General features: G+C 36.6%; 1 protein-coding gene across 1 annotated transcript; it reads left to right on the top strand.

The window, feature by feature from the left end:
- The first annotated feature begins 454 nt into the window (after nt 1–454).
- Nucleotides 455–6,203, top strand: LOC149287476 (uncharacterized). Its single transcript, XM_089492821.1, has 9 exons — nt 455–521; nt 826–939; nt 1,801–3,483; nt 3,933–4,032; nt 4,382–4,530; nt 4,867–4,979; nt 5,243–5,332; nt 5,441–5,563; nt 5,994–6,203. Exons 1-9 carry the CDS (start codon nt 455–457, stop codon nt 6,201–6,203), a joined length of 2,649 nt encoding a protein of 882 aa, XP_089348947.1.
- Nucleotides 6,204–11,972: the final 5,769 nt, after the last annotated feature.

The following is an 11,972-nucleotide window of genomic DNA, read 5'->3' as shown; positions in this document are numbered from 1 at the left end:
TACACACAATTACACATCCACGCTCTCTTTTACACACACACAGCCCCATCGCTGCGACCCTGTATTTACGCCACTGCTCTCATCACTCTTACTAAGGCAGCAGTATCGGAGAACTTCCATTGTGATGGGGAATGGGTTTAGGCTATAGGCTATAGTCCTCACTTGCTAAAAGAGATTAAAAGAAACACAGGTGTGTAGTTTTTGCTTTTTTGTGATACAGATATCTTAATTTTACTAATATAGATTGTATGATGTGACAAGGTAACAATGTAAGAAAAGTGTTGCCTGGACCAGGAAAACATTGGTGAAAATGTAACTAGAAGAGTGGAAGAGGAAATAAAGTAAAAGTAATATGTCATACACTGCCTGTGGGTGTGACTTCACCTGGAATCTCCTGTATAAGGAGAGAGGTGACAGCATAGTGTTCACTCTTTGCCTAACCGTCTGTACAGCTATGACTGAATCCAGGATAAGAGGAGAGTCGCTGCATTACAGCATCGGTATCCTGGCTATCAGTGCAGGTAGGCAGGCAGGCCAGCTCAGCACGCATTTTAACAAGGTAGCCAATAGATACCTTTCCAGATGTTGTTTAAGTATAACTCCCATGATTCTCAGCCAGTCGATGACTGAGAATTATGGGGCCTGTAATTAAGCTAGGTGTTTACCTATTGGCTTTGCAACATGTACCCCTTATAATAGCCATTACCCAAAGAGGTTAACCCATTCAGTGGGGCGTTGAAGCTTCCACCTTAAAGTGATGCTTTTATGTTTGTATATGTTGACTGTTTTCTTGCACTGTAAATATTAACAAATATTATGTTTTAGGATCACTGCTGTTAGCTATCCATCACTACAGCACTATCTCAGCGGCCAATTTAATCCCCATCTCAGCACTTGGTATCTTGCTCATCATTTTAGCAGTTGTTTTGGTGTACGCAGGTATGTATGTGTAAAAGTTTTATGTTGTTAAAAATTGTTAAAAGCTGATAGAAGTGATGGTATGACTGCAATACATTATTGCCTACTTCAATACAAATAGTGTTGTATGTTTTGTTTAACCATAGCACCAATAATAACTAATTTACTGATGCTAACAACTCTTTATAACATATAAATAAGTGCATCATATCTTCTCTCGCGTGATTCTAATATTTAACTCTTTAATGACCACTGGCAATGCGAGATCAAAGCCGTTGGGCCCCCTAGGCACCCAACACTCAGCCACACAAAAGGGCTTACCAGACAGGCACCTGGCTTCCCTCCACCAATATGCCACACTAATGGATTACAGCAATTTCTAGATTATATAATACGGCACCAGGAGTTTGGGGTCCCTTTCTGTAAACTTGCGAGCAGGGCTGTCTCCACCTAATGTATCGGTTCGTCTTTGTCAATTCTCGTCTTGTCATACCCCTTGAATATATGTATTGTATTAAGCGCTGCATAAATTGCTGTCCCTATATCAATAAAAGATAATAATAATAATAATATAGAGAATAAATCTGCCTTGATCCCTGGAGCACTATATTGCTAATATGTTATGTTCAGTGACATCAAATTACTTATATTCATATGGTTTATTGTATCTCAATACTTGAATAACTAGTCCACCCTTATTTTAACTGTTCATACAAGATATATATATAAAAAAAACATCAATGCGGGAAACTTTTATTTTGGTTGGCTATAAATCGCCAAGCCATGATAAGATGACCTGTGAGAGAATCAAATTTTGAGTCCATCATATTACTTGGATCATATGTACTTTATTAATTCTGAAAACTTGCTTTTCACATTTAGGAATCAGGAAGCATTATGGAAACATTTCATTATGTGTCACATTTTACTGGACTGTCTCAGCCTTGTGGTGCAGCTCAGGAGTTAACTTTATACTGGCAGGAAATGGGATCATCAACATCTCTGATATGAAGAATGCCATGGTTCCCGGGCTAGCAGCATTTACTGTAGGGCTTCTTATGATTGGAATTGTGGGGGTACTTCAAAATGAAGCTGTTGTTGCTGTAATGGCCCTTGTGCTTTCTCTTTCATCTATTCATGAAATTGCATTGTTCTATAACAGCAGTGTTGGTACCTCTGCTATTGCCTGCAATTATCTTATTGTTACACTAATTGGGGTATATTTCTTCAGTGGTCGTGTTTTATATTTTCTCAGTAAAATGCGTATTAACCTACCTGGAACAGACTTGTCTAAACTAAAAGATAAGGACCAAGCTCCATCAAAATTTTCCAACAGAGCAGAATTTTCAGCCACTTGTCTCATTCTGAACATGGTAGCCTCTAGTGTTTTTGGTTGCAGACTACTGCTTGTTACAAATAACTTATTTATCGGCCAAGTAGCATGGCTGTGGACTGCAGGCATTTACCAGACAGGCATATGCATTTTGTCATATCGTTCTTACAACATGCTTGATGCCACATCTTTTGCCTTTTTTTCGATTTTAAGGTTTTGTGAAGGGTACTCCCTATTGCAGCTGTTCTTTGAGACAGGCAATTTAACTTTCCCTATTCCACTTTTTGTAGTTTTTGCCATCCTGTTTTTTACTGTATCGATATTTACAAGTATTAAAAATGTGCTGGATTCTGTATATTTACTCTTTTTTGTTACATATTGCATTGCTTTGGCCTGTAACCCCCATGCCTTTTTTCATGGAGGGTCACAAGGGGTGAATATTGCAATATATGTGGCATCCACAATTCTGGTACTTATTAAAATCTATAACTTAAACTCTTTAGCGCAAATTCCAACTGGTGAGGGAATCATCCAGAAAATGTTTATGAACAAAAAGTCTTTCAAGCTTCGGCAAGGAAAAGATGTAGATGAACCTTTTCTTGGCTATTCAAAGTATGTGGATGCTGAGGTACTTGCTTATGCATGTAGTGTCCTTGCAGCATTTGCTATGACAGTGCCAGGTAATCCTGCAACACATCTTGCTACTGTAGTCCTACCATGGATAGTAACAGCAGGAGGGCTTTATAATCTCATTTGTGGATCTGTGGCTTTCTCACGTGGAAAGACTCTTGAGAGTAGTACATTTATTCTTTATGGCATCATGTGGGTTATTTGGGGGATCACACGGTATGGTGGTCTCTATGGAATGAACAGAGGTTTCAACACTGCTGTAGGTATTATCTGTTTCATTCTCTTTAATACCTTCATTGTATTTACTACATTTTTTATCACAAAAGCATGGCTTGCTTATTCTCTTACTTTTCAACTTATTCTTATCAGTTTTCTTCTGGATTCTCTGAATGCCCTTCCTCTTGGCTATGACATTGCTGTCACCATTATTTTTGGCTTAGCTGGTTTCTACAGCTTCCTTGCTGCTCTATTTAACAGCACATTTGAAGGTTTCCAAATACCTGTTGGCAGCCCTTTTATAAAGATTAGTGGTTTTTCCAAACACAATTCCAAGTGCCCACATCTGATATCAACACGGACCAGTTCAGTGAGGCAAATTGCAGGTAAGGTCATGCAAAAGAACCTTATATTAGTCATAAATCCGTATATGTCTACTGAAAACATTTCTTTTTGTCTGTCCACATAATTAAATACAATTTAGCTTGGGTTAGGTGTTTAAGGTAATATACTTAATAAAGATTTAGTGTGTTTGTCTAGAAGATATAATATACAGGTGTAAAACAAATTGTATAATTGTTTTGAAACACAGAGTGACTCTTTTAAAAAAGGTGTTTTTTTCCAAGTAATACTAGTAAAAAAAGTATGACAAGACTTTTCTTTACAGCAATGAAATCTTATCTCTACCTCATTCATAATATTTTTTTTCTGTTTCAAATGGCCTGAAGTATCTGCTTTTAGACAATAGTCTGTAAGGAGTATTCATATAATATATTGACTTTGTACTATTATTATTATTATTATTATTATTTGGTACTCTGTTCTGTTATTTCAGATATAATGAAAAATGGAGGTATATGTGGCATTCCAACTGATACAGTGTACGTTCTGGTGGCAGCCTGCAATCAACCTGCCGCAGTTGAGAAAGCATACAGGTATGTAATATGTAGTTACTGTATCCAGATACTTCTAAAGGGGAAGCCCCATGGCAACCATTCCAGTTTTCATGTTTAGCATAAATACACAAATTCTATATTGAATTTGTATGCATTAAAGTTATTTTTAGTTAAAAAAAGTATATTTTAGAGGGAAGATGGGAAGGTAGAAATTGATTTGGTGGTTAATAGACACAAGTAACATTAGCCTTTGTAACCAGATGTTACGTTTGATTTCTTTATTTGAGTTGTTTTCGTATTTTTATATATTTTTTCTTTTTTTATGAAAAGGGAAAAACTCTTCTGATATTCAAGTTTGTACATTTATGTGCATTTTGCTTTTCTATAGGACTAAACGACAGGCTCAGGATAGGCCAATGTCACTGTGGATTTCTAACCTGCAGCAATTGGAACCAGCGAAGCACTTATTTAGCCCTCTCTTATGGGACTTCATGCAGGCTGCCTGGCCATCTTCAATCAGCTTGGTCATTCCACGAGGTAAACATATAATACTAACTTTGTGACTATTATAAGCGTTATGCCATTACTGCAACATTTCCCATTATGGTTTATGTAAAATTTGTAAAAATAAAAACCACACACTTAGACTAAATAAAGTTGCATGTATGTAAGGCTGCATTCCTTAGGCGATGGACTTCATACTTGCCTTGAGATGTTTTTAGGGGAGTGACTGAAGAGGACATGTAGGTGTAGTCACATAAAGACTTTTATTCTATTGTTTAAATGAGTAGGTAAATACTGTTCTGCTAGTCTCCATTAATGATTTAAACAGAATTTATTTTTTTATGTCTTATTCCAACATTTTTTTCATAGGTCCATGGCTTGATGTATTGGGAGCCAAAGACTCATCGAAATACATTGGCACCCCCCAAAGCATTGCTATCAGGATACCAGACTGCACTATAACTACACACTTAATAGATATGGTGAGGCAATTTATTTACATGCACAGTACCAGTTCTGGCCCTGCCATATAAGCAATCTAGACAGCTGCCTAGGGTGCTGAGTTGATAAGAGGTGTGACCAAAAATGGGGTGCTAGAGGCATAGTTTTCTGGAGACAGTAGCACTTTAAGCCCTACGTATACCTGTTTTCACTTAACATGCCTGTTTCACATTTGGAACCTTATTTCCCCAAATAATATACTTTTTGAATTTGTATCAATACCAATGTTTACATTATTTTATAGGTGGGTCCTATTGCAGTAACTTCTGCTAACCCATCTGGTGAAGCAGATACAACACATCATAATCAAGTCTATGCCAAGTTGGGAGATAATGTAAGTTTGAATTTGATACATTGGTATTTGTCTTATAAAATGTAATTTGTAAAGTTTTAGAAAACTGATGAAATTTAATAAATACCTAATAGATGTGTACATTATCAGGTCGATGGAGTTCTTTGTGATGGGGCATCACCTGAAAACATAGCCTCAACAGTGGTGGATTGCACAAAAATTGATAGTGGAAACATTGGATTTTTCCGGGTTGGCATTGTACCAAAATCACAGGTAACTATTAAGGAAATTATTATATTTTTAAATCAAAAAAACTTTTATGAACTAATGGATAAACGAGTACAATTAATCAGTATATCCGTGTTATATGGAAATCTAGGCTGCAACCAAAGATGTGGTCCAAAATGCCTACTATAATTAGGTAATGTGAGTACCTAACATAAATATTGAAAATATATGTCTCATACCTCAGAACTTTTGGGCTCCAGCTAACCGGATTGTATAGAAAAATAGTGCACAAGCAAGCCCTGTGTTATGGGTCTTAAACGGCAGACAACTATATACCTTTTTAGCTGTTTGTCTACAAGTGTTCCTAGTCCATTCTAATTTTATGAATGTTACATACAGAAGATTTGCAAACAATATAATAAGTTGTTTTTAATGTGATACTTGGTGTGTATAACCTACATTAATCTGGTTTTAGGTGCTGCAGATATTAGAACAAGTTCAACAGAAGAACAAATTAGGCTATGACAACAGTGCCTATTCCAGTTCCATTGAAGATCTCTCCGAAAACTTTAATGGTTCAAATGACAAGTTACGACAGGCTTCAAATGCAGACTATGAAATTTCTGAGCCAAACACATTTGTGAATGTTGGGTTAACACTGGATGAAGTCAATGAAAAATGCTAAGCTTTTTCTCTGGAATGAGACTATATAATTTTTATTTTGTACAGAACCTAGTGTCTAGTTTGTACATATGATGCACATCATGTGAAGGACTCAGGACCAAATAGTTTATTTAATTGTACTATGTATATTAATATTTGTGTTTTTGTTATAAATGATCATTCATTGATTCTGTATTTATTAATATTTATTTAATTTTTTTTTAAAATAAAACATGTATTAAAATATTTTTGTAGAAAACCTGAGTTTTCCTCCATAATTATATATTTGCAATCATATGGCTTGTTACCTCTGTTTGATATAATAGGGAAAATAGGTGCAGATGTTATAAATGTCCACATCAGAGTTTTCTCTGAGGGCACATATTAGGCTGTGGGGCACCGGTCTGTCCATAAGTCACCTATTCTGCAACGTGATCTGCAACACCACAGAAGGATAGTAACCAAAAATATTAAAAGTCTCCAAAACTATAAATTTGTTGTACAAAGTTACATCAACTCCTTATGTTTTTTATACCATAGTTGTTCGGGGCAGAGGATATAATATTATGCCCTCAGCTACTCCTCATTGCTGCCACGATTGGTGGCACGACCACCACCCAGAGACCGAGGCAGAGCAGCCAAGAGAAGCCACTTCCTTCATGTGATTGCTTGAGGAGCTAATCACATGCATGTTGCCAAGGCAATGTCTGTCAATATTGCCCTTGGCTGTGACTGCTGCCTCTATGTAACTGTGGGAATAAGAGAGGCAAAAAAGATAGTTGAAGTGAGCAGAAAGTAAATTTGACTTTTTGAGCTGCTTAATCATTCTATTATAGAGTCTTTCTACAGCTGCCTGTTTTGGTTTTTTTTAAAACCCTAAACGGTTAATGTTTATTACACTTAGGTTTGGGTGGAATGTTTAGAGGCTTGTTTTTTTTTTTTACTTGAGATTTAGTGGAAGAGGAACAAGGTTGTGGGATACATTCCCTGGAATTTAGTTTTTTTTAATCATTTTCTCTATTTTATCATTTTGTTTTTAAAAAATAACTTTTTATTCCAATATCTTTATTACAATATTTTTTTGTTTATTAATAGGGCAAACCTTTGTTTTTCTGTCTTCTCACTCTGGTCTCCCTGTGAGCCGTTCACTTGCTGATCATAGAGCAGATTTCTATAGCCCAGGATTTCTGATTGTAATGTGTGCAGAGAGCCAAGGACTCAATCCTCCCCATTAATATGATCAGGAATTCAGTAAAGGTGTACCCACCCTCACAGCACTACTTCAGAGAGCCTGTTTTCTTGTACACTGTGTTATCCCCCCTGAAGCTGGACAAACAGACAAGATGGCCAAATGTTGTTTCTTTGTGCAGTGCTGGAACATTTCATACCCCTGCTTGTGTCTTTTTCCTTGCTCACGTCCATCATGCTTTAGAAAGAAGGATCCAATGCTCCAAATGGTCTATTAAAATACTGCAGAAATTCAATGGTTCATATTTAGCATTGACCGCATGGATATGCCATCAAACTATAGTGTCCTCCGTACTTATTCATCCAGATAAACTAGCAATATGCGCCATCAAAAGAACAGCTCTATCAGGTACCCTACACTGTTTGGGACACTAATCTGTTTTTGGGCTGCTCACTTCAGGTATTGGGTCCTTGGCAAATACACAATTGTATTATTTCATGAAACAAACGTTATTTCAATCAGTACTGGCTAAGGAGAAATTATCTAAACATGGAACTGTATCAAGTCCATACATATCCATATATACACAAACATTTTTAATATGTATCATGGCATTTAGATACCTGCAACAGTTTTTATATTTAAATCAAAGACGTAATATGAAAAATATTTTTTTAAGACATCTTCTACAACATACAGTAGCTTTTGTATTCCTTTAAACTATATAGTTTAGAGTATAGAGCCACTGAAGGCCGTCTAGGAGAGGTGCATAAGTAGGATGTTTACGTTATGTTATTTAATGCATACTTTTGTTTTGTTGCACATAAATTGCTGGGGGATGAGTTAACCAGGAAAGGAACAGTCAGGTGACTAAAGGTGTGGTAAAAAATTAAGATGAAGAGAAGGTTGTTGCATTGGCAAATAATGGAAAGATCTAAGAAAAGGTATCCTCCTAATATGTTGTAAGAAAACAGAAAAAAAACCCATACAATTTAACAAGCAATATAAAAGAAGCCAGGATGTAAAATGGATGATAAATGGGTATGTAGTTTGTAGGGTACTATTAAAAGTAAGGTATGTAAGAAAGGTTAGTAAAGATGTTGCAATAGAACAGAAAACAACATATATAACCAACAAATAAATATAAAAGAATACAGGTAATAAACATACTATAAACATAAAAAATACAAATAATAAGTAGTTTGGAAAGTACCATTGAAGGGGAAAGTTAAGTGAGAAAAGGCTAGTAAAAAGGTTGCAATAAAGCTACCCAAATGGCATTTGTGGTAATAAGTAGCATATAAATCGGATGAGGTGTTGGCATATCAGCAGGGTTGATTTAAAAAAAAAAAAAAAAAAAAAAAGACATTTCTCAAGGGAATCTATTTGTAGGTTATATAGTGTTGATGAGAAACTGTTATGGTTAAAAGTTATGTGCCTGGATGGCATAGAAAAGGACCTAAGATTTTGTGGGAGATACTTAGAGAAAGAGGTATTGACCACTGTACCCAACCAAAATAACTGATACCAGCAGTGTTAAAACAGATAAGGCCAACCCTTCTCCAACAATAACACTATATAATTTTGGAAGAGATATGGCCACAGCTTTATTAATATTTGGAATGTAATACATAGGCATGTATTGTTGTCTTCATCTTGCTACAACCTTAGCGTAGAGCTTTCAAATTGTTCATGGTGGTTGTCAATAAATCATAGTTGTGACAATAAGAAAGACTGGAAGCATAGGATTTGACATCTTTGCCCCAAAAAGCCTCTCTGTGGCATCTTTGTCCGCAAACAGCCTCCCTGTGCCATCCTTGCCTCAAACAGCCTGCCTGTGCCATGCTTCCCCCACTTATACATCCATGCTATCACACACATATTCATTCAGTCATTCACAAATATTAATTTACTCATTCACAGATACTCATTCACTCATTCACAGATACTCATTAATTCCCTCATTTGCAGATACTCATTCACATATACTCATACAAGAAATGTACACTGTGCGAGCAACGTACAGGTAAGCAGCGGGCCCCTGCGGAAGTGATTGCTGGGCCGGTCACAGTTGTGACCCCCGCAATAGCGGTTGCTGCCCCTTTTGCCCCGCGGGCCAGACCAAATGGTTTTGCGTTCCTTATATGGCCTGCAGGCCAGATGTTCCCCATCCCTGCCTTACAGGAAAGAACTATCTCGTTCCTGGAGACTTTGTCAATGTAGCAATGGCTTAGGTCACCGTTACATCAGAAATTCTTGAAACTTACATCCTCCTCTATATGGGTAGATTCACTTGAATGCAAGGGAAAGGTTATGAGGAAACAGGGTGAGGTAGTGACTTAACATCAGATGAGTAAGAAGGAGGTGTGCTAGTATAATGATGAGGTGGATCAGTAAAAATTTTTTTTAGAATTTAAGCCACTGCTCATAACATTAGAATATGAGCAGCACCAAGACAAATATTCACCATTATTTCTTCCTTAGAGCCAAAAATCAAGAACTCCTATCATCTTCTAATAAGTATCATCATTAGAACAAATACTTCACTTACATATGTGTAAAATAAAGGGACATGTGTGATCAGATCCTTGTGCCTAAGGCCCATTATATTTTGCAGCACAACAAATATTGGGTCATAGTAAAAGAAAAAAGAAGCAGCTTATCCTATAATTAAAAAGATTGTATATTATATAGTAAAAAAATCAGGACTGTCATACTTTAAACGAGAACACTTGATACTTCCCCTTTGTGCCCTAAGTGTAATACCCAGTGATGCATTTACCTCCAGCACTGCCCTAGGCCTGATTCAATTGCCCCACCTCACTGCTGAGCACCAGGATATGATGTAATACCGTGGTGTTCCATGTTTCAAAAGCTCAACACATTCCTCTATAGTGTAAATGGGCCAGTTGGGGAAACCACGGCTCTCCTTTGTAACTGGCCCATTGAGTAGAGTTGTTTTGGAGTGTGTAGCCATCCAGGGGCCAAGCACCATTACTAAGTGAAGCAGACCTCTGACTAGCAGAGTCAGCAGGGAAGCAATCACTATGTTTCCTCATTGATCTATGGAAAAAGTTGGCTTAAGCATCCTTTTACCACATCATCAATATGACAAACCATTTTTCCTTTAGAAAAGTTTTAATTCACAATGAGGATACTGGGTTGAACACAAATAAGACAATCCCCAGTGTAAGACTAAGCAGAGGAAAAAGTAAGGTCTGTTTATCATGGAGATACCCTATTGAATTCTAAATCTGACTTGCAAATATTAAATTTTGGTTTTATTGAAATCATATTTTCCATAAATCATTGATAAAATAACAAAATAATTTAACAGATATATACTTAGTAATTACTAAGAAACAGACTGTGAAATAATAATTAATAGGATCTCTTTCAAAGATGTGTCATGTAAAAAGGCCACAAATTAATGACGTTTATGTGAGCTTTAACATGCAACTTTTACGACATTTTTAAACAAATACTGGAAATCAAACCCAGAAAACAACCTTAGAATAACACTATTTTCTATAATTTTTACTGTTGCAGTCAGTGGGCAGTTTGGAACCAGTGACAAAATTACACATGGTAATTATAACAAGCAACACATATTAGTTAACAACCAATAGTTTCTGTGTGGTGTTCAGCATTTCAAATGGATCTTTCAGTTTCCCAAATCTAATATTTTAACGTTCAATAAAGCTCGGGCTTAGGCGAGGTTAACGGATGCATGGCACCCAGGCCCTTCTGTTACTGAGGTACCCAGGGGAAGTCATGCAATGCATGTTACATGACCCTGTGGTAGTAAGGTGGTAGCTCTTACAGAGAGCCCTTGTGTATGGCTAGCCCCACTTCTTCATGAAGCCACTCCCCAAAGAAGGGGAACTGCAGGTAGCCCACCCTGGGAAATTGTTAGATATGCCTATACAACTGAAACCTGGTTATCTAAAGACCCCTGGTCATTCATTGTTCTATAGGCATGCCCCTAAACCAGCTTGGCATATATACTGATAAAAGCACAATACATATGAACAGATACTCCATGCTATCCTAGCATGACAACTTTTGCCATTTTCTCCAACAAATTATTCTCAGGTATTCTCACCTCTGGCCTCCACACAGGTTATTCATCTCTGTGCATGGTAAGCCTAGCCCTACCCACATGACCAGATAGTCCTTCAAACAGAAGATGGAGAACTATGTAGCCTGTCCTGGGAATTTTCCAGTTATGAATAAAATATTTTTAATCTTATTTTTGGTAATATAGATATTAATTTTTTTTCAATGTAGATTCAATTTAGACATTTTATAGATCGGTGACAGATAAACAAGCAACATGATTTCCCCATTTTAGGGGACTATCCCCTGATGGAGGCTTTTGTCCCTGAACACGTATTAAGCCAAAAAGTTTAAAATATCATGAAGCATAGAATTCACAGTCAATACCATAGTAAAAATGAAAAAGTGATAAAAGCAGTAAAAATTTCAATCCGTCTTTATTCAGTTAGGTAATGAGGCAGAGTATGATGCAAACTCATAATTTAATAATTTTATATTGGAAACATTATTCCTAGTACTCCTAAATGACAAAATTTGTCTTGA

This window comes from Sceloporus occidentalis, unplaced genomic scaffold, assembly GCF_023333645.1.
Source record: "Sceloporus occidentalis isolate IW3139 unplaced genomic scaffold, rSceOcc1.0.p SCAF_60, whole genome shotgun sequence".
In the NCBI taxonomy this organism is placed as follows: domain Eukaryota; kingdom Metazoa; phylum Chordata; class Lepidosauria; order Squamata; family Phrynosomatidae; genus Sceloporus; species Sceloporus occidentalis.
Note: the sequence above shows the minus strand (reverse complement) of the source record. Positions and strands in the feature narration are given on the sequence as shown.

Bases quoted from the DNA above. Each gene is read 5' to 3' on its own strand.
- LOC149287476 (XM_089492821.1), top strand. From the start codon at position 455: ATGACTGAATCCAGGATAAGAGGAGAGTCGCTGCATTACAGCATCGGT. The intron at 4,531-4,866 runs GTAAACATATAA...TTTTTTTCATAG, and splicing joins CAGCTTGGTCATTCCACGAG to GTCCATGGCTTGATGTATTG. The intron at 5,564-5,993 runs GTAACTATTAAG...ATCTGGTTTTAG, and splicing joins GCATTGTACCAAAATCACAG to GTGCTGCAGATATTAGAACA.